General features: G+C 42.5%; 1 protein-coding gene across 2 annotated transcripts in view; it reads left to right on the forward strand.

Annotated features, from left to right (window-relative positions):
• Positions 1-18897, forward strand: part of DGKH (diacylglycerol kinase eta) — a 254374-nt gene that overhangs the window by 197503 nt on the left and 37974 nt on the right. For both annotated transcript variants that reach the window (XM_019529851.1, XM_019529850.1), the window contains 7 exons: positions 596-695; positions 1736-2000; positions 3741-3869; positions 8662-8796; positions 11011-11128; positions 13675-13785; positions 13948-14044. In XM_019529851.1, coding sequence (XP_019385396.1) covers positions 596-695; positions 1736-2000; positions 3741-3869; positions 8662-8796; positions 11011-11128; positions 13675-13785; positions 13948-14044 — 955 coding nt within the window. The remainder of the gene's footprint in view (positions 1-595; positions 696-1735; positions 2001-3740; positions 3870-8661; positions 8797-11010; positions 11129-13674; positions 13786-13947; positions 14045-18897) is intronic.

Here is an 18897-nt window from a genome sequence, read left to right on the forward strand (position 1 = left end):
TGCAATCTAAGCCAACTGAGGGGAACACAAGCTTGCTAACAACTTTGATAAAGTCAGTGATACTGATGAATACCTATGTATATGTTTCCAAAAAAGCAAATAAACAAAAAGGTCCTATTAATTTCAGCTCAGATAAAAGTAAGTGAGATGGGTAGGGAAACAATGTATACAAAAATGTTGAATCAATAGGGGAGAAGTGTTCTTAAGTTTAGCAGCAGATTTAACAACCCATAGTGAGCTAAAAATAGAGAATATCTACTTTTAGAAATGATTTGATAATGTCCACTTTACAACCCAAATGGTCTACATTAGTATGTATTGTAAACTAATGGTCGTAATGTTATTATTCATTTTTCTCTTTCTGCCTGTAAAGTGTTTATTTCTAAAGCTTTTGGTATAGCAGGTTTTTATCTTATTCTTCTCAGAAATGACATATGGGAGCATGATTTAAGCTTGGTGGAATTTTAGTAAGAAAACAAAACAAAGTTAATACATCCAGTAATTAATAGTAAACTTCCATCCAGTTAATTTAATTTTATTTTTATTTAATTTCATTTTTTATTTTTCCATCCTCCCCTCCTTTTTTTATGCAAAGGATATTATGTGAAACTGTAAAGGACTTTGTTGCCAAAATAGGGAAGACCTATGAAAAAGCTATGGAAAATGCAGATGAAGCTGATTCCATGACCCTTAAAGTAAGAATGAAGTTTTTTGTAACATTATTTTTTTCCTCAAATATTTGTTAGACTTTTGTAAATGTTTTAAATGTTACAGTTCAGAGGGATCACATGTTCTTCTCCCAGAGTAATTCAGGAAGCTGTGTTCTGTTCTTCCTGAGGTCAGTGGTTATAATATGCTTTTCTTTTCAGTAGGGAGTCCAGTTATTTCAACAGAACTTTAATTTAAAGAATACCCTATTAAATTTGCCGGTAATTACATTCTTTTTGTCTTGGTTGCACAAAACAAAAATAAGACAATGGGGACTTGACAATGTCGAAAAACTTGTTTATTTTTCCGTTAGTTGATGACCTAGGCATAGCTTTTACACTGGAGAAAACAGATGAAGCTCACAGTTGTATGCACAAAATAAATAGAAATATGCTGCTTGAGAAATTCAGACTTCTCTTTAAAAGGGATTATGTTAAATGCAGTGAAACAATAGGATTATAAAATGAGAGAATCCAGCTGGAAGTAGGGGCTCTGGTTTTACAGATATTGTAAACTAGGCTTCAAATGGCAGAACCTTGTCCTAGTGGAAAGGGGGAGGGGGGAAAGAAATTCTTGTTTCAAAGAACACAAGGAATTAAAAAAGAACGCTTAGTCTGTTGACCCTGGTACTGCACTGAAGTTACTTTGTGGTAGGCTCCACTATATTATTGACTGATACATCAAAAACAATAATCTCTTTTTTCCAGTGGAACTATGGTCTCAATTGTAGAGATGGGCTTTTTAAAAGTGTTCAGGAATGATCTAGTTCTGTTCCCCTTGACTTCTGTGAGGGCAGCCACAGCCGTGCCTAGCACTTTAGAAAATCCCGCTCATGATCTTTAAGTGCAAGTTTGTATGGCAATTCTATTGTCCAGCAAATAGTTAATTAGATGTAGTTTAATGCTAGGCTTTTAAGACCCAGCACCAGAACCTCGTAGTTGACTTTGGTAAATATAGTCACCTCGGTGATTTTTTTTTTTTTTTTTTTTTTTAAACTCATTCGTGTGTGCGTGTGTGACTTTGCCAGTGTTCAGAATTAAATGAGAAGCTAGACCTGTTGCTCCAGACTCTTCACACTGAAGCCCAGGCTACTCCCATGCTGCCACATATCACTCCCCCCATTGTGGAAGAAGAAGTGGAAGAGTATTCAAGTGAAGAATCCTTATCGGAAAGTAAGGAGAGTGAAGGAAAGTCTTCTATCCAGAAGATCTTCAAACCAAGAGAACAGTTAATGCTGCGGGCAAACAGCTTAAAGAAGGCTGTAAGGCAGATCATTGAACAGGCAGAAAAAGGTGCGTCAGCAAGGCTTTGCTTGTTAACCACAGAGGGAAACTTTTTTTTCTCTAGCATAGAATTCCATTGTGAAAACTGGATTTCAGTATTTTCACACAAGTTGAATAGACAGATTATTACAAGAACAGACAGATTTAGAAATGTTCTTTTGGGGTGGGGGTGGGGGTGGAGGCAGAGGTCACTGTCGGTCCTAGAACACTTTGGCCATCCAGGCCTTGTGTTACAGCACAGCGCTCTGACCCCTCCATGCCTCAGCCACTTTCCCTACCTTCTGTTACCAGCTGAATGATGAGTCCTGCCCCATATTGGACTGCTACTGATCTTATGTATCTGGCTGTATCATACTGTGCTTGTTCCTGTGCTAATAGACAAAATGGCACCTTTAATATTTGCAGCCAAAATAAGTATCTAGCAGGCCTGTTCACTCCAATCTGTGGAATTGCTGCTAAGCTCTGCCCTTTTGCTCCCTGTGCCACGTTGTTCTGAATTAGCGAACAGATGACAAACATGAGATTATTTTTAATTTTTACATGTAAACGGCATTCCTATTTCCCCCTTTTGCCAAATCTTGAAATGTAGAGACAGAGGTGGAACTGGCTGGTACTGCACACCCTGCAACCCCTATTCACTTTGTATTTTTGCCACTGACATGCATTGAGCAGCCAAAAAGCCCACTAGTTTTCAGCAGCCCAAAAAAAAAAAAAAGTGTCATCTTCCCTAGTAATAGTGAACCTCTGGCTGCTGTTACTCCTGCATTGTGGATGGCCACTCTTCTTTTCCCTCCCTGCTGTTAGATCAGAAGCCACTGGAGGATGCAGGGTGTGTGGGGCAGGGATGGATGCAGGACAGGAGGGTGAGGTGGCATTTTAGCACCATTCTGGTGCCCAGGGCCTATGCCCCTCTTGTCCACCCATAGTTATGCTGCTGTGTACAGAGTTGTTTCAGTGACTATTACTCATATTCTTTCTTTCTAGAAAAGCAGCACACTGCTTTTAAGATGTAATAGGGATTAACAATGATTTTAATGCAAAAATTATGTCAAACTAACAGTCAGATTGTAAATTGGCCACCAGAAGTGAGGGACCAGTTTTTTTCCAGGTGCTCCCTATATGCAGCTTTCACTAGTGTCAATAGGAGACCCCTGCATGCAGCACTGAACAATCCAGCAATGGAATACAGTGCGAAGTTGTGATTCTCAGAGCAGTGTTCTCTTGCCTAGGTTGCACATATGTAAGAATTTTTGCTCCTCTTTGCTGATGAAATGTGGAATTTTTATATTTGACGACATGAAAGATTTTACCCTGAAACAGACGAAATGCATTTTGCATTCTGTTGTCAGTGGGTTTTCTAGCCTGTGGCTTTTGCTCCCTGAGGAACTCTTCAGCCAGTGCCTCCCAGATAAATCCCAGTCTTTAAGCAAAAAAAACCCCAAACAAATAAGACAACACTCTGCCTTGTCCTGGACACTTAGCACAGCTGCTTGGCCTCTTCTTGTAGCAAGCTGTTCTGTTCACAGCTCACTTTCTTTTTGTATTACTTACTCTTTTGGGATCTTTTTAAAGCACCTAGTATTTGTCATCAGCAAAGGTTGCTGCACTGCTCCTGTTCTGATAGGGCAGATGAGACCTGTTACTGTTATTCATAAACCCTATACTAGTGCTACAGAAATAGGATGTTAAATCTTCCACATATACATATTTCTCTAAAGACACGTTAACGTTTCCTGCTTTGATAAGCAGTTGTGGATGAACAGAATGCTCATACTGAAGAACAAGAGAACCAGCCTGCTCTAGAATATAGTAAAGAATTGGAAGAATCCAAGGAAGAGGAAAAAGAGGAAGATACAAGGGAACATGAATTCCAGTCAAGTAAGCAAACTAAGAGTAAATTACTTTAAAAAAGTAACTAAAGAACAACTTAAAAACATTTTAGTTTTTAGAAGCAAAAATTCTCATTTCATAATTAATGGAGTTAGACCATTTCCAGTGTTAGTGCGATTTTGCTACTATTATATTGATATTGATATTATTTCTATTTTCTGAAAATAAATTATTCTTTTTGTATAAACTGTGCTCTGGAACTCTGCTTTGTATCCCCTGAGCCACGCGTATTATTGCAGTGGAGTTTGTAAGAACTGTGTGACTTAAGTGAAGGTTTGACTTTTTTTTACAAAGCATAGATTAATATTCCATGAAAACTGTAACTTTTGGTGACCTGAAACTAGCATATTTCATGGTGTATATGTCAAGTTTTGAAGACAAATTTTTAACTCTGAAAATTCAGCTTTGACTTATACACCATCCCCTGACTCAGTGTGCGAGGTGCTGGAAGCCTGGGGTGGGCTCATGTGAGAGGCGTCATGCTGGCAGGCTCCCAGGGAGTTGGATTGGGCCCCTGGGGCTGGCCGGGGAGAGATGCGGGGTGCTGCTGTCACAAAGGGAAGGACTGCCATCCCCCCCAGGAGAGTGGGGAAGCTCATCTCCTGTGCAGCTCATTCCTTGACTTGGGGGCAGGCAGGGAGGCTCTGCCAAAAGCAGGATAGCCCCCCCCCCCACTTGTGTCTTCAGCAGGCTCCTGGAACTGGCAAGATACCTGGTGCTGCTTGGGAAGGGGCAGGCTTGCCTAGGTGTCAGAGGGGAGGCTGGCCTTGCCAAACACCCTTAGTCTTGGTGTATAAGAGAAGTTTCTCTTTCTTTTGTATTTTGCGTAATAGTTAAAGATTGTTGGATCTGAAACTCTGGTGTTTCAAATGTGTGAGCTACTGGGCTCTAGTATGTTTCTTTCTATCTCTGTTGTGATGATTATTTAGAGTCATAGAGTAATAAAGTTGGAAGGGACCTCACAAGGTCATCTAGCCCAAACCTTGCTTAAGGTAGTAGGATCTTCCTTCTTTAAACCGTTCCAGTCTAGTGTTTGTTTAACCTGCTCTTAATAACTTCACTTTGATATGAAGTGAATAGCAGAAACAGAAGCCAGTCCAAACCTTCTATCATCTCATGGTTAGTGAATTCTGGAGAGGTGAAAGACTGAGGTTTAAATCACTGCTCTGAATCAGGAGAAGAGATTGAGCTTCTCTTCTCTTTCTCTGTGCCATATGGGGGCCTTAAGCACTGCTATATAACAGCAAGTATAACCACTGCGTACTCCGCCTTTTCCTGTCAATTTAGCTTTTTGCCTTTAATAAAGAAGCACAAAAATGGTATGGAACTGTTTAATTTGAGTTGAACAAGATGTTTCATTCCACTTCAAACATATTGTTTCAGTTTGCCAAAAATATATAGTAACCTAGAAAAAAATGTTAATCTTTTCCCTTTTTTTGTTAATCTACTAAACTGGTTCTGTTGAGTTTTTCTGATACCTTTGCAATCAGCAGGAGAATGAAGCCCTTTTGCAACTGGTACACATTGAAAAGATTGATATGAGTTGTACTGAAACTGAAAATGATATGTTAGAATTGATTGCATCAAGAGGACAGAGTTTAAGTATCAGGTGGAAATGGCTAAGGATCTCTAAAAGAAGGTGGTTTTTATTTGATGATGGAACCTTAGTTGATAATGTCTTGTCCTGAATTCCTGAGATTTAGGGTTTAAAAATATAGCAGTCTGTCAGTGCTACTTAATGGATAATACATTTTCAACCTTTAATTTTGAGATTTTTTTTTCATTGTGTGGAAATCTTCCCAAGTTACTGTTTTTCATGTGATGAATTGTTTGGTTTAAAGAAGGAAGAATTTAGAATTCTTTAAAGTCTGTTACTGAGCCCTGATTTCTTTGCCAGAATGGCATAGTTATGGAGCAGTAACTATATGTACTATAATTAATATTCTGTCTCTGTTAATATATTGTATAAAAGGATTGATGTACAGGGACTGATGCTAATAAGATGAGTACACTTAACAGAAAAGCCAAAGTTTCAGCGACTGCAGGAATATGGAATCTGTATGTCTCTTCTAGGTGGTCCCTTTTCAGTCAGCGTATGGAGCATACAGATAGGTTCATGTGGGAAGTTTCTGTTTCTGTCACGAGTGTCAAACCTGTTTTGAGAGGATTTCAGGTACTAAGCCTGAGATTTTATGAGTATTGAATTATATTGCAAAACACAACAAGCAAGTACATTTTTAATTCCAAACAGTCAATTCCCATTAGAATGGGGCTGTACGATATGTTGGAACACCTGAGCTAAAATGGACTGGTGTCACAGAGAACCTGGGCCATTTACCTCTTTTCTTTAGACTTTTTTTTTAAGTCTCTGCTTTGTAAGCAAACTTTTGTGTTAAGTTTGTGCATTCACAGCTTCAGTTCCTGAAAGACCTGCTGCCTATCAGAACCTAAATGTATTAAATTATATAAAGGGTTGTTATGGCTACCATCATCCCTGCTTAAATATCCTAATTATCACATTTTTTTCCTTGCCAAAAAGAGAAAAGAAGCAAAGCATGACTCAAGGAGTTTAGGGGGTTTTGATTCTTCTGATTTTTTTTTTTTTTTTCCTAGTCTGTTTGGAATGGTCATCTATACTGAACTTCTTTGTGCATCAAATAATCATGGTTTCCTAGAGTAACATTATTTCTGTAATGATTGGAAAGCTGTTCCTACATCTAAAATGCACGAAGTGGAGCACATATTAATTCTGTCTGTGGGAGGTGGGTGTTTAGGGAGAAAGCGTGAAACATGAATTCAATTATATGCAATGAAGCACCAGTTTTACTCGTTAAGGCTCTGCTGGCTTTTATCAGAGCATGAGCAGCAAAAGTTTATCTTTATTGCAGCTTATCCCCATGCGTCTTGTCTGTCAAATAAGGAGCAGCTGTTCTGCTGATTTTTTTTTTTTTTCTTTTAATGTAACCGCCTTGTTCCTGAATAGAGGGAACAGATTGTAAGAACAGCACTGTGAATTTTTCAGTAGCATTATGATGAGTGAACGCTAATTGTGTTCTGAGAGTTATTTTTTTTACCCTCTGAGATTTGTCCCTCAGTCAGTTGAAGAAGGTAATGTTTTCCATGCATTAATTACCTCAGTATAAATATTTAATAAACTCTTGTTAGGTAAAATTTAAATATAACTTGTTAATTTTATTTCTACTTGGTTTCAAACATTTTGGAATTGTCTGGTCAGGCATGTAGGCCAAGGATTGTTTTGTGTTGATGCTGTGTCTTACAACACTATTGCTTGATAGCTGCTGAAGCTAATTCATAGATAGTAAAAGCCAGAAGGGACCATCTTGTATAACAGAGGGCACAGAATTTCAGCCAGTTATCTCTCTGCTGAGCCAAATAACTTGTTTTTGTCCAAAGCCTGTCACCAAAAAAAAATCTAGCTTTAATCCAAAGATAAAAAGGGATGGACAATCTACTGCTTCATTGATAACTTATTCCAGTAGTTAATCACCCTCACCATTCAAAATATTTGCCTCATTTCTAATTTTAATCTGTTTGACTTGAATTTCTGGCCTTTGGCCCTTGTTATGCTTTACTTTGCTAGATTAGGGAGACTTTTTAGTACCTAGTATATTATCTTTGTGGAGGTATTTATGCAGCATAATCAAGATACCTCTCAATCTTCTTTTTAATAAGCTACCCATTCTCTCAAAATCTCTTGTAAGGCAGTTTTTCCACTTCTTGAATTACCTTTTGCTCTTTTTTCTGTCACTCTCCAGTTTTGCTGTTTAATCATTCACTTGGTGAACTGCAGAACATTTAAACACTTGCTCTGTTGGTAGCATACATGTTTATACTATTCTTTTTTTAATAATTTATTTCCTATTAATTTTTTAAACAAATGGTTATGCAGGTGGGAAGAAAAAATATGCAGGTCATCTAACTGCTTTGTAGTTTTTCTTATCCATGATTCTGGAGCTGGCCAGGGTTTAGCTTCAGGAGGTTTTGTGATTCCTTTTATTGGATCAGCTGAACAGTTGGGAGAGAGGCTGGACATGCTTTTGGGCACAAAATGCCTTTTACTTCAGGTTTGGGAAGCAAGTAGACATAGGCTAAGCTAAACTAAACCCCCACAATGTTTTCTGTTTATCTGCATGTAAATCAGGGGTTGGCCACCTTTTGTAAACCAGCCAGCACCATAGGCTGCCCATCCCCTGCTGTGACCCAGTTTTTCCTGCTCTGGCCACATACAGACATTGTTTCTCCTGGGAGAGTTGCTGCTTTCCCAGTACAAAACAAATATATATGGATGTTCCGATTTTTTTCCGCGAGCAGAAATGGCTGCTCCAAGTGAATCCAGTAACAACCAGGATTAAATCGCTCCCAGGAGTGTTTTTTGTGGGAGAGTGAATGTCTGAAAACAGTTCTTCCTAGGAGAAGTTGCAGCACGGTCTTTCAGCATCCCATGATACTTTGCTTCTGCTCTGGCCATGCATGGAGCAAAACACTGCCCCTTCATAACCGAGCAGCTGATCTTCCGATCTCACATCCTTTCACTGAGAAATAACTTGGGCAAGTCTTTTGACCTTTCTGCATCTAGTTTTCCCATCCCATTGACAGATGAGGGACATTTTTCAGAGAGTATTAGGTACAATTAATAGTTAATATTTGTAAAATACTTTGAGACTGTGAAACTTAAATATCAAACCCACAAATATACACCCCTTAATTAGTGCACAAATGTATATTTCAGTTTGCATTTTGTTCTAACTTTTTTGCACAGCCAAAACTGCACCAAGATCTCCAGATCGACGTACAAGTCGAGCTCTCCATTCTCAAACAGGCTCTTTCTCTGCTGCAGCCTTGGCAGCCAGTAAAGAAAACCTCCCAGTGCTTAACACTAGAATAATCTGTCCAGGTAATGATTGATTCTGAACTCTTCTTGTCCATTCAATAACTTTATATGCCCTTATGTGATTTGAATCAAACTGTGCTCTTACATACCTTTACCCAAGGATATCAAATAATTTTCTAAAAAAGCTGTTGAATAGATATGTGCAACGTTTTTGTGTTGCAAATGTGCAGTATCAAATGTGGGTTAATTTAAAATGCCTCTTTTCACTGAGCTGAGCAAATGCATGGCAAAAGTATAGCACTTGTTTTTGGAGAATAAGGAGCAGAACTGGGAGACCTCTATATCTTTCGTTACTCTCTATTCAATGGAATAATTAACCTTATTCCTTTTTTACTAAATGAGACTCTGGGGGGAAGAATACCATAAATGAGTCTATACAAAGGTACTTTCCATCAATGAGAACTGCAAAATTGTTCATATTCCCATGTGCACATTTCTCCCAAAATGTCTGTCTGTCTCCAAGCAGGCTGACCCTTCAGAGCATATTGAGATGTATATACAGAGGCTTAATAAAATGTCATTAGCCGTGGTAGCTTATAATGAAACAGGTTTGTATATCAGTTTAACTGAAACCTTTTGGAAAGCGCATTTTATTTGCATTAATGGCATATTGCATTCTTTTGTGATTTTTGTATAAATCAGTTTGGGGGTTGGCAGCTTCCCAGTGAACAAAAATTACAAACTTTAACCCTTTCAGTAGTAGAAAAAAGAACTGTTCTTTAGCTCCTTACTTGGCTTCCAAGACGCAAACACCTGTTTTCTCATTTGTCTACATCTTGTTGCTCCCTATCCCATCACACCTTTCAGGGTGTGGACACACAAACAGAGCCCTTGGAAGGGCAGTGTTTCAGAAGAGCAGTAGCTGGTATATTCACATTGCTGTGTGTCTGAAGGGCTGCAAGCAATTCAAATGCAGCAAATCAGTTCCAACTAACATTCCTTCATTCAGGGTTAAAGTTGGACAGGATTGGCTGCAGTTTGTTCTCAGCTGGTTCATATATAATAATTAGAAATATCAGTCCACTGCCCTTTCGAAACCCCTTTTAGAAGGGCTCCCTTTTAGAAGTGTTCCTGTGTCCACACACTCAGACTGCTTTATGACTCTTTCCCCCTTGTTCTCTCTTGTCCCCTTGTCCCTCTCCATTCCATTTCTTTCTGTACTTTTTTTCTTCTCTCCAATTTTTTTCTCTACTGGGGTGTGGACAGGCATAACGAAATATTTCAAACATTTTTAGAATACCTCAAACGCTATCTTGACCCACGTACAAGTCCTTTCAAGTATTCCATAAATGGCTAAAACAATCCAAAGTCACACCTCTTGAAACAAAATTATTCATTTTTGGAGCTGTTCACTTTTGGTTACGTCTGCACAGGAGAGGAAGGGAAAGAGGGTGAACAACGTGCCAGCTTTCCAAGCACCAGGTCCTATTCCTGATCCCACAGTGCTGCTGGGTCTCCACTGGGATTTCCCCCGCTGGGATTTCCACTGTCATTGAAGCTGGGTTTACCTTCCCACTACTTCCCTTGCTGACTCACGGGTCCCAGCCCACTGCTGGAAGGAAGCCCTCCAGCCTCAATCCCCTTTACCTCTGCTCCACTAGGAAGCCCCTGCCATTCTTCCTTTCCTGCCTTCTGGGCTTTTTGTTCTGCACTCCCATCCCCATGTGGGAAGAGGGGAATGTAGAGCAGAGTTGTAAGTCACTGCAGCCTTGTTTAGTGGTCCCTGGCTGGCAGAGGAATCTGCAGCATTTTAAAACATTCTGGCTAAGGACAGCAAAGGGGGCATGTGTGTCGCCTGGCTTTCAGTGTTTCACTTATTCAGTTATTGCCTTGTGCATTTCCCTTGGAACTGTTTTCATTGTTTTGCCTGCCTGCACCCTTGTTTCATGTGCCTTTCCCTACCTCCCTGTAGTAAGAAACCATGCCAAAATAATGGAGGTTTGGGGCTGGTGGAGTGGACTAAAATGAAAAAACATAGTAATCTTTGAGGGGTGTTATTTTCAGTTTGAGTTTTGCACTGAAATTGTGAAATGTTTCTCAGATGATGGTGTAATTGTTGCATTGCCTGGCCACTGAGGTACCACAAAGTTCATCTTTCAGGCATTCATATATATATATGACTGTAGTTCATGCCATCTAGCAAAACTTCTTAGATTAAGAAGATTAGAAGTTCCTCTTGACATTTTTTTACACTGTTTTTGTTTCTGTTTTCCTCAGGTTTAAGGGCTGGCCTTGCTGCCTCTATTGCAGGAAGTTCTATTATCAGCAAAATGTTACTTGCAAACATTGATCCGTTTGGTGCTACGCCATTTATTGACCCTGATCCAGATTCATTGTAAGAAAATCTCTGTTTTATGAATTCACTCCTATTTCACTGTATTCACTTCTATTTTAGTCTATTTTCTTTTATGAAATTGTAATTTATAATTTCTAGAATGAAAAATAGTTTTCAGAGGAAAATGTTACTCAAATTCAAAACAGCAGATACTGCCTTTTAGGTACTGATCCTGAGATAAGGGCACTACAGAGTGCAGGACACTGGAAAGCATTGTGTCCAACAGAGTTTCCCTAGAACACATCCAGAGCATGCTCAAGAGGTGGGCTATTATTTGGGACGGAAGGCCACTTGGCAAGTTTTGTTGAGCTGTTGTGGGCTGCACACACATGCAGTGCAGACACCAGAGGTGGGTTTTCCAGAAAATTTTGAATTGGAAAATTTTCCAGTGCCTTAACAAGAGCGTGATCTGATTTAGCATGTTTATTTGACTTATACTTAGTAAACAAACCTTAAAAAGTACCCCCATGTTAATGTTATGTCCCAACAGCCACAGGTATTTGAACTGAAATATTTGATTAGGAAAAAAAAATTAAATACAGCACACTTAATGTGTTTTAAATGTTATGTTCAAACGAATTCAAAGCTTTAAGTGGAAAGAAATTATTTTTATTGGAATACTTGTAAAAATGTAAAGACAATACACAATACCATGTACTTCCCTTAAGTTGTTTGTTTAAATTTAAGAAAAAAGTCGAAGGCAGTGAAAACTGTTGACACACTAGAGCTGTGCATGATATGCTGCGGTTGTCCACTCATCTACTTCAGCAGAGTTTAACTCTTTTCCACTGAGGTCATTGCGGCACCTGCAGTTTCACTGTCACCTATGTGTAGAATCACTTGCCCTACTTCTTAGTTCCGTTTCAGAATCAGTTTGAGGTAAATCTGATTCAGAACTACTTGAACCACATTCTCTTTCACTAAAGGATGGTTTTACCAATGAGTCTATGGGCTTGGGCAACTTATCGTCACACTGCATCTTCTTCACTAATTGTACTGCTGACTGATTCTCCAGGAGTAAGAGATTTTGAGACGTAGAAGCAAGCTTAGCGGTGCATTCATCTATTAGTCTGTTCCTCTTTCCTGTTTTGATTGTGGTGAAAGGCTTCCACTTCCATTTACAAGAAGTTGCTGCTGGTGAAATGTTTAGGATCCTTAGAGCAATCCTGGACAACAGTCGGGTGTTACAGTATCCCTTCCACCATGTGAAAGGAGACATATTCTGTGCTGCCTGCCAAATGTTGTGTTTGCTCCAAAGTCTTTCTTTTGCATAGCAATGTCTGTCATCATGGCTATTGGCATCTATTCATTGTTACTAATGAATTTTCATGAAGAAATGAATTTTTAGAAATGGGAAATTTCCCATGGAAAAATAAAGCACTGGAAAATGTTCCACCCCACATCTCTTCCATGCATGCACGCACGCACATACATTTCCACAACTCTCTCTGTGCCCCTTCTCCTGTCCTGAGTCCCTGGCATGTGGCCGTGTTGGGCAGGAGCTATGCCAGTTGCACCTGTGTGGCCTGAAGCGCTGTGTAGGAACACAGCCACGCTCCGGAGACTTGGGCCAGGGGAGGGGGCTGTAGGGAGACGGGAGCTAGGAGTCATGGGTTATTTGGGCTCAGCTGGCCCAGTGCTATGTTACGTTCACCCCTCTGTGTACCAGGGACTTGGGGTCGCTCAGGAGCTGCACCAGCTGCTGCAGCTGTACCCACATGACACAACCTGAAACAATGCGTGGGAACACATCATGGCACTGCATTAGTGGTGCCCACACACCTACCAAGTTCTGGCCCAGCTTGGCAGGGCCTAGATAACGCGCAACCTCTGGCCTTGTTCCCCTTGCACCCCTTCCCCCACAAGTGGGGAGAACTATACCTGAGCTTTGACTCTTGCCGGGGCTGGGCTGTCTTGTTTTCAAATGGCTACAGGATTGGACCTGTGTGCAGACAGCCTCACGAGGCAGAAGCCTGGCCAGGAGCTCAATGCCCCCTGCCTTGGATTGTATACAAGGGGTTGTGGGGCAGGGCAGGGTGGGCCAAACCAGACTGGGGAGGGGGAATTGCTGTCTGGCCTCTGGTGCTGCTGGTGCTGCACCCAGCTACAGCATAGGGGAGGGAGAAGGGTGAGAGGTGCTGAAAGGCAAGATAGTTGCAGGGGAGAATCAATTTTCCTCCAGAGGAGCAATCACAGGCCAGGTAGAATCATTTAGCAAACCGGATCCAGCCCATGGGTTGTATTTTGCCCACTCCTGGCATACTCTTTCTGCTTTTGAAGAGTGCAGCAAGCAGTCACCTCTACCATTACCCACCTCTGCTAGGTAGATGTCTTGATGTAGAGCCCTGTTTTTCTTTTCTGCTCCTTCTGAGGTCATTCACCCCACAGGAGGTGCTGGCAGGTAGTCAGCCCTATGATTGCTATTGTCAATATATGGGGCTTCAAGCATATACGAGTGCTAGGACCAGCCACAACCTAGGTCAAAAGTATATGGGAGCTGTTGAGATAACTGTACAATTACAAATTTATCTGTACTCCTCTCATAGGGAAGGATATTCAGAAAAGTGCGTCATGAACAACTACTTTGGAATTGGATTAGACGCAAAAATTTCATTAGAATTTAATAATAAACGAGAAGAACACCCTGAAAAATGCAGGTAATGGAACCATCAGTGGTTTAGCAGAGGCATTTTATTTTTCTTAATGTTATTGTTTTGCATGCTTCCTTTAATTCCTTTTTGTTTCACCTTTCCACGCAAAACATGCATGTACATCACAAATCACACTTCAGTACATGAATTTTTATTCCTTATTTCCAGAAGCCGGACAAAGAATATGATGTGGTATGGTGTACTTGGTACAAAAGAATTACTGCAAAGGACCTATAAGAACTTAGAACAAAAAGTTCAACTTGAGGTAAAAAATATTTATTTATTAATTTTTTACAGCTTTGATCCAATTTGGTTATTAAAACACAGTACAGAGCAGTGTGAATCATCTAGAACAGGTCTTTCTAACTTCCAGGTGGTGAGGAACGGCACATACTCTGGGCTGCACACCGTTGGGCCACACGCTGTGTGGGCCACACACTATGGGGGCAGCAGTTATGTGGTTCTCCCAGCCATGCAAGCAGCCAGCTGCCCTCTCACTGCATGTAGTTTGGCCCTGCTTTCTGCCATGCATACAGTTCAGTCCTGCTCCCCTGGCTTTGCACAGTGCACAGGTAGCACAGACCCCTTTTGGCCTCTCTCCCACTGCACCACCCTGCTTGCAGGAGCAGGAAAGGAAGAAGAAAGCAAATGACAAAGGAGTCCAAAGCCCCTGAACAATATAACAGCAGGAGCAATGAAAGGAGAAGTGGCTACGTAGGAGCCCACAGGCTGCATGCAACTCTCAGGTTACGCACTGAACAGCTCTGACCTAGAACTATGTAACTTTCTTCATACCAAGTTCATGTAACTGTTAACATTTACTTCTCATAAATAAATTGTGTGAAACATGGTAGATGCTAAATTAATCCAAGCTGAATCTGTGGGTGTGAACACAGGTAACACTTAGACATTTTAAAATATGGTCTAGACTGTAAATGCCCAGATGTACAAGTCAGTTTAGAACAGTATAGACCTGCTGGAACACTTCAAAAGTATACCTGGGTATAAATGTAAGACAATGCTAAGTATAAGACTACCACCCCAATACTTAGATTCTATATATGGAAAATTAATACATTTATAATTTTTCAAGTATAGAATGTAATTATTGGAGGGTTGCCTTGGATTTCTTTCCCTCTCTCTATTACACCAGGGAAAATAAATAGAGGAGAGGCAGGTGACTCCCTTGCCCTCTTTCCACCCCCCAATTTCTTCCCCCTGCAGCCCTTTCCTTCTCTTCCTCCTGTCAAACCCTGCTGTCTCTGAGCACTTAGAAAAATAAGGAGCAAATTTGAAAACATTGAAGGATGAATTGATGCATTTTCTTTCTTTTTTTTTTTTTTTTTTAAGACTGATGCAAGTTTTAGCATAGGTATTTCACAAACATACTTTTAAGCAGCATTTTGTACCTCCTCAGATAGAGTAAAAACTATATATGATACTAGTCCAAAGCCAAAAGGCTCATGATTTTACCATGTAGTTCACTGGGATGGGCTCAGCAGAGTCAACAGTGTTTCAAGCCATGTTGATCCCATAGCTTAGCACTGCTCAGGATGTGTGTGTACTCCAGATACACCATCCGCAAAGTATTCATGTGCTAATTAGCCACCTATTCATGACTGGAACTGGATGTTCTTATCATTTAGTCCTGGGATGTCCCAAAACTTTATATGTAGATGAAGTGCAGGGCAACCTGGTCCAGCTTCACTTCATGGAGGCTAGGGCTATGCTAATCAGATACTCCAGGCTGAGAGAGGGGCCAGCAGAGTTTGGTGATGTTTGCCAGACATTTAAGGCTAGTAAAGAGAAAGGAATAATTGAAAATGGGACAGAAAATCACAGCTCAGCTGTGGGAGTGAAAGAGAGTAAAAATGTATTTAACATAGTGGCTCACCATGACTTGAAAAAGAGTTGGCACTGAGGGGGCTGAGCGCAGTGAGCAATGCCATGTATTTTATTTGGATGGGCTTCATTAACTGAGGCTTGTGGTAGCTTCCCATCAGGCAGTCACAGTGGTGCATGTGGCAGAAAGCCACCTTGGTTTGTAATTGTCTCTGATATGTTTTCCATAGGAGGTCTATATTGAGCAGATTCTTTTTGGTATTGGGTGGTGGAACCGGAGCGTGTTCCATCTACTCCATGCATTGACCTGGTATTGCAGTGCTTCCAGGACCGGTGCAAAAAAACAGAAAAAAAAAAAAAAAGCTTCCCATCAGTATGTTTGTCCAACGGTTCTGTATTTTATAGTCATGCTCAGTGTTGGCTGTATTTTAATCAGTTTCATAGTTGATTTCCATTACTGAGCACATGCTGCTTTTGGCAGCAATTTAAGGCTATACAGTGCATTTAATGAGGTTTCCTTGTAATTGCAAGACGAGGAGCTTTTTCCCCCATGCTTATTTGGGTGGAGAATGGGAGGGGCTTGTTTTATATTTGAGTAAATATGGTAGGTATTGTTTTGAACCATTTCTCTCTATCTGGTTCGGTGTTGTATGTGGACAACAAGCTTTCTGTGAGTAGTGTCTAGCCAGTCCTCCATGGCTTCCTCTCTGATCCATTCTTCGGCTGCCCCCCACCCCAACCTCTGTATGGTAACTGGCTGCTCTAGTACTGTTCAGGTGGGTGGGGAGAGTGCCCCTGCCCCCATCTAAGTGTTATGTGTGTTCACACCTACAATTAACAGTGGACCAAGCCCGTCTGTGGTAATAAGCTTCTGTTGCACAGTAGTTCAGTTTCCCCACATCCAGCAATTGATACGTGTTTGTCATTAAAAGTGCACCCACCACCCAGCAACCTCACGGTTGGAGGGAGTAGGTGAATTGAAATTGTCTAAGTGACTTTCTAGGGAAAGTCTTTTTTTTTTTTTTAAAGCTGCAGCCTGATGCAGAGACCTAAGGCAGGCCCCAGAATACCTAGCTCCTTGTTAAGGGAAGCCTGGAAGGGGTCCAGGCAACCTCACACTAGCCAATTGTGGCCTTTCTTCTCCACTAGGGAGATCCTGGGGAAACTCCTGGCCATTTGCCACTGCCGCATATGCTAGGTTAATGACTCATTCCCACCCCCTGCTGGCTGTTTGATAACACTGCAGTACCTGAAAAGTGACATTTCTACTTCAAACACTTGGCAGTGTACAAATGGGCACCTCTGAACCATGGCGTTCGTGAACCAGTTCCCAAATGGTGATGTTCTGGCAACAGTTAAGTTGTGTGTGTCCATACCCTGAGAACAGTTAAGTTGTGTGTGTTCTGAGATTTTCCAAACCATAGATGCTTAAAGTTTCAGAAGAATTTTGTTTATCTAGTTTTTTTTATAGCTAATCAATATCAGCTAAGGGCCCCTACTTTGCCCCCAGGGAGCCACGCGACCAAAGCTGCGTGAACAGGCTGTGCAAACAGGTGTGCTTGTCTGCTGGCGTGTGAGTTAGCACGGAGTTCGCACAGGAGGGTGCATGGGAGGGCCCGAGACCCTGCCTGTGAACCCCCCCAGGGTATATAGTCCCAGCTGTAGCCAGCCTATCAGGTATGACACAGATGGGCACGTGCCGCACCCCTTGGGTCCCCTCGGGCTCTGTGCCCCTCCCCTGGCACCTCAGAGGCAGCCACCCAGACAGAGCCCATGGTTCTGGGATCCATGCAGACAGAGCCACTGGCTCTTGGCTGCGGGGGCTGCCTGTTGCTTTTTCAGGCTCTGGGGCCCGGGAGCATGGCCACCTCCCCTTGTGGGGTCTGCTCCCTTTTGGGGTCTCTGGCGCGCCAGCTGGAGGAGCTCCAGGCCACAGTCCAGAGACTGCGTGTCATCAGGGACTGTGAGCAGGAGATCGATTCCTACTGCCAGGCCCTTGTCCCCTGGGAGCTGGAGGGTAGACCACAGTCTCTCTCCAGGACAAAGGAGGACTCTGGGACCTCACGCTCTGTCCGGTCAGGGGCATGGACCAAGGTGGTCAAGGGCCCTAAGGCCCGCTGCACCAAGGCCCGTGCCTGGCCAGAGCTTAGCAACAGGTACACACCTCTTGCTGCTCCAGCAGAGCCTGCTGAGTTGCCAGCTTCTGCAGGCAACACAGGCTCAACTGCAGCTACTGCCCCCACTCTCCCCAAGACAAAACATAAGGTGTTTGTTGTGAGAGACTCCATCCTGAGGGGGGACTGAGGGGACAATCTGCCACCCTGACCTCTTAGCCCAGGAAGTCTGCTGCTTCCGGGGGGCCCGCATCCGGGACATTGCGGAGAAGATCCCAAAACTCCTTCAGGCTACAGACCACTCTCCTATGCTCCTTATTCATGTGGGCACCAATGACATGGCTTGGAGCACTACCAGCTGGGTCATGAGGCACTACAGGGATTTGGGAGTGGGACTAAAGGGTCTGGGGGCACAGGTGATGTTCTCGTTGATCCTCCCAGTCTTGGACTATGGGCTGAGGAGGAAGAGGAGGATCCACGTAGTCAACCAGAGACTGCGGTGCTTCCATGACCACAGCCTGCTCTTTGGCGAGAGAGGCAGCGAGCTGCTGGGAAGAGATGGCTTCCACCTCTCTCCCCTGGGGAGGAGGCGCTTCTCAGCCAGACTGGCTGACCTGCTCCACTGGGCTTTAAACTAATACCGTTGGGGAATGGGAGGACTACCGCCACTGCTGGCCTGCTGAGCAACCCTTGCAAAGCCAGCAGGCCAAGGCACTTAAGGGAGCCCACCCCTGTCCCAGCCCTGGTACAATCTGTGGGCAAGCCAAGAGCCCCCAAGAGAACACTTGCCTGCCTGTACACAAATGCCAGGAGCTTCGGGAACAAGCAGGAGGAGCTTGCCCTCCTGCTCAGTCCAAATAATTATGATGTCATAGGGATAACGGAGACCTGGTGGGACTCCACCCATGACTGGACCACGGGTATTGATGATTATACCCTGTACAGGAAAGATCGTGTAGATAAAAGGGGCGGGGGTGTAGCTCTCTATGTTAAGGAAAGCTACATGTCCCTGCAAGCTGATCTTGGCAACCAAGGTGGACGGCTAGAGACCCTCTGGGTTAAAATCTGTGGGGAACATGGCACAGGGGACACAACGGCGGGAGTCTACTACAGACCTCCCACTCAAAGTCCTGAGCTTGATCAGGAGTTCGCCCGGGAACTG

This window comes from Crocodylus porosus, unplaced genomic scaffold (assembly GCF_001723895.1).
Source record: "Crocodylus porosus isolate Cpor-Errol unplaced genomic scaffold, CroPor_comp1, whole genome shotgun sequence".
NCBI classification, from domain to species: domain Eukaryota; kingdom Metazoa; phylum Chordata; order Crocodylia; family Crocodylidae; genus Crocodylus; species Crocodylus porosus.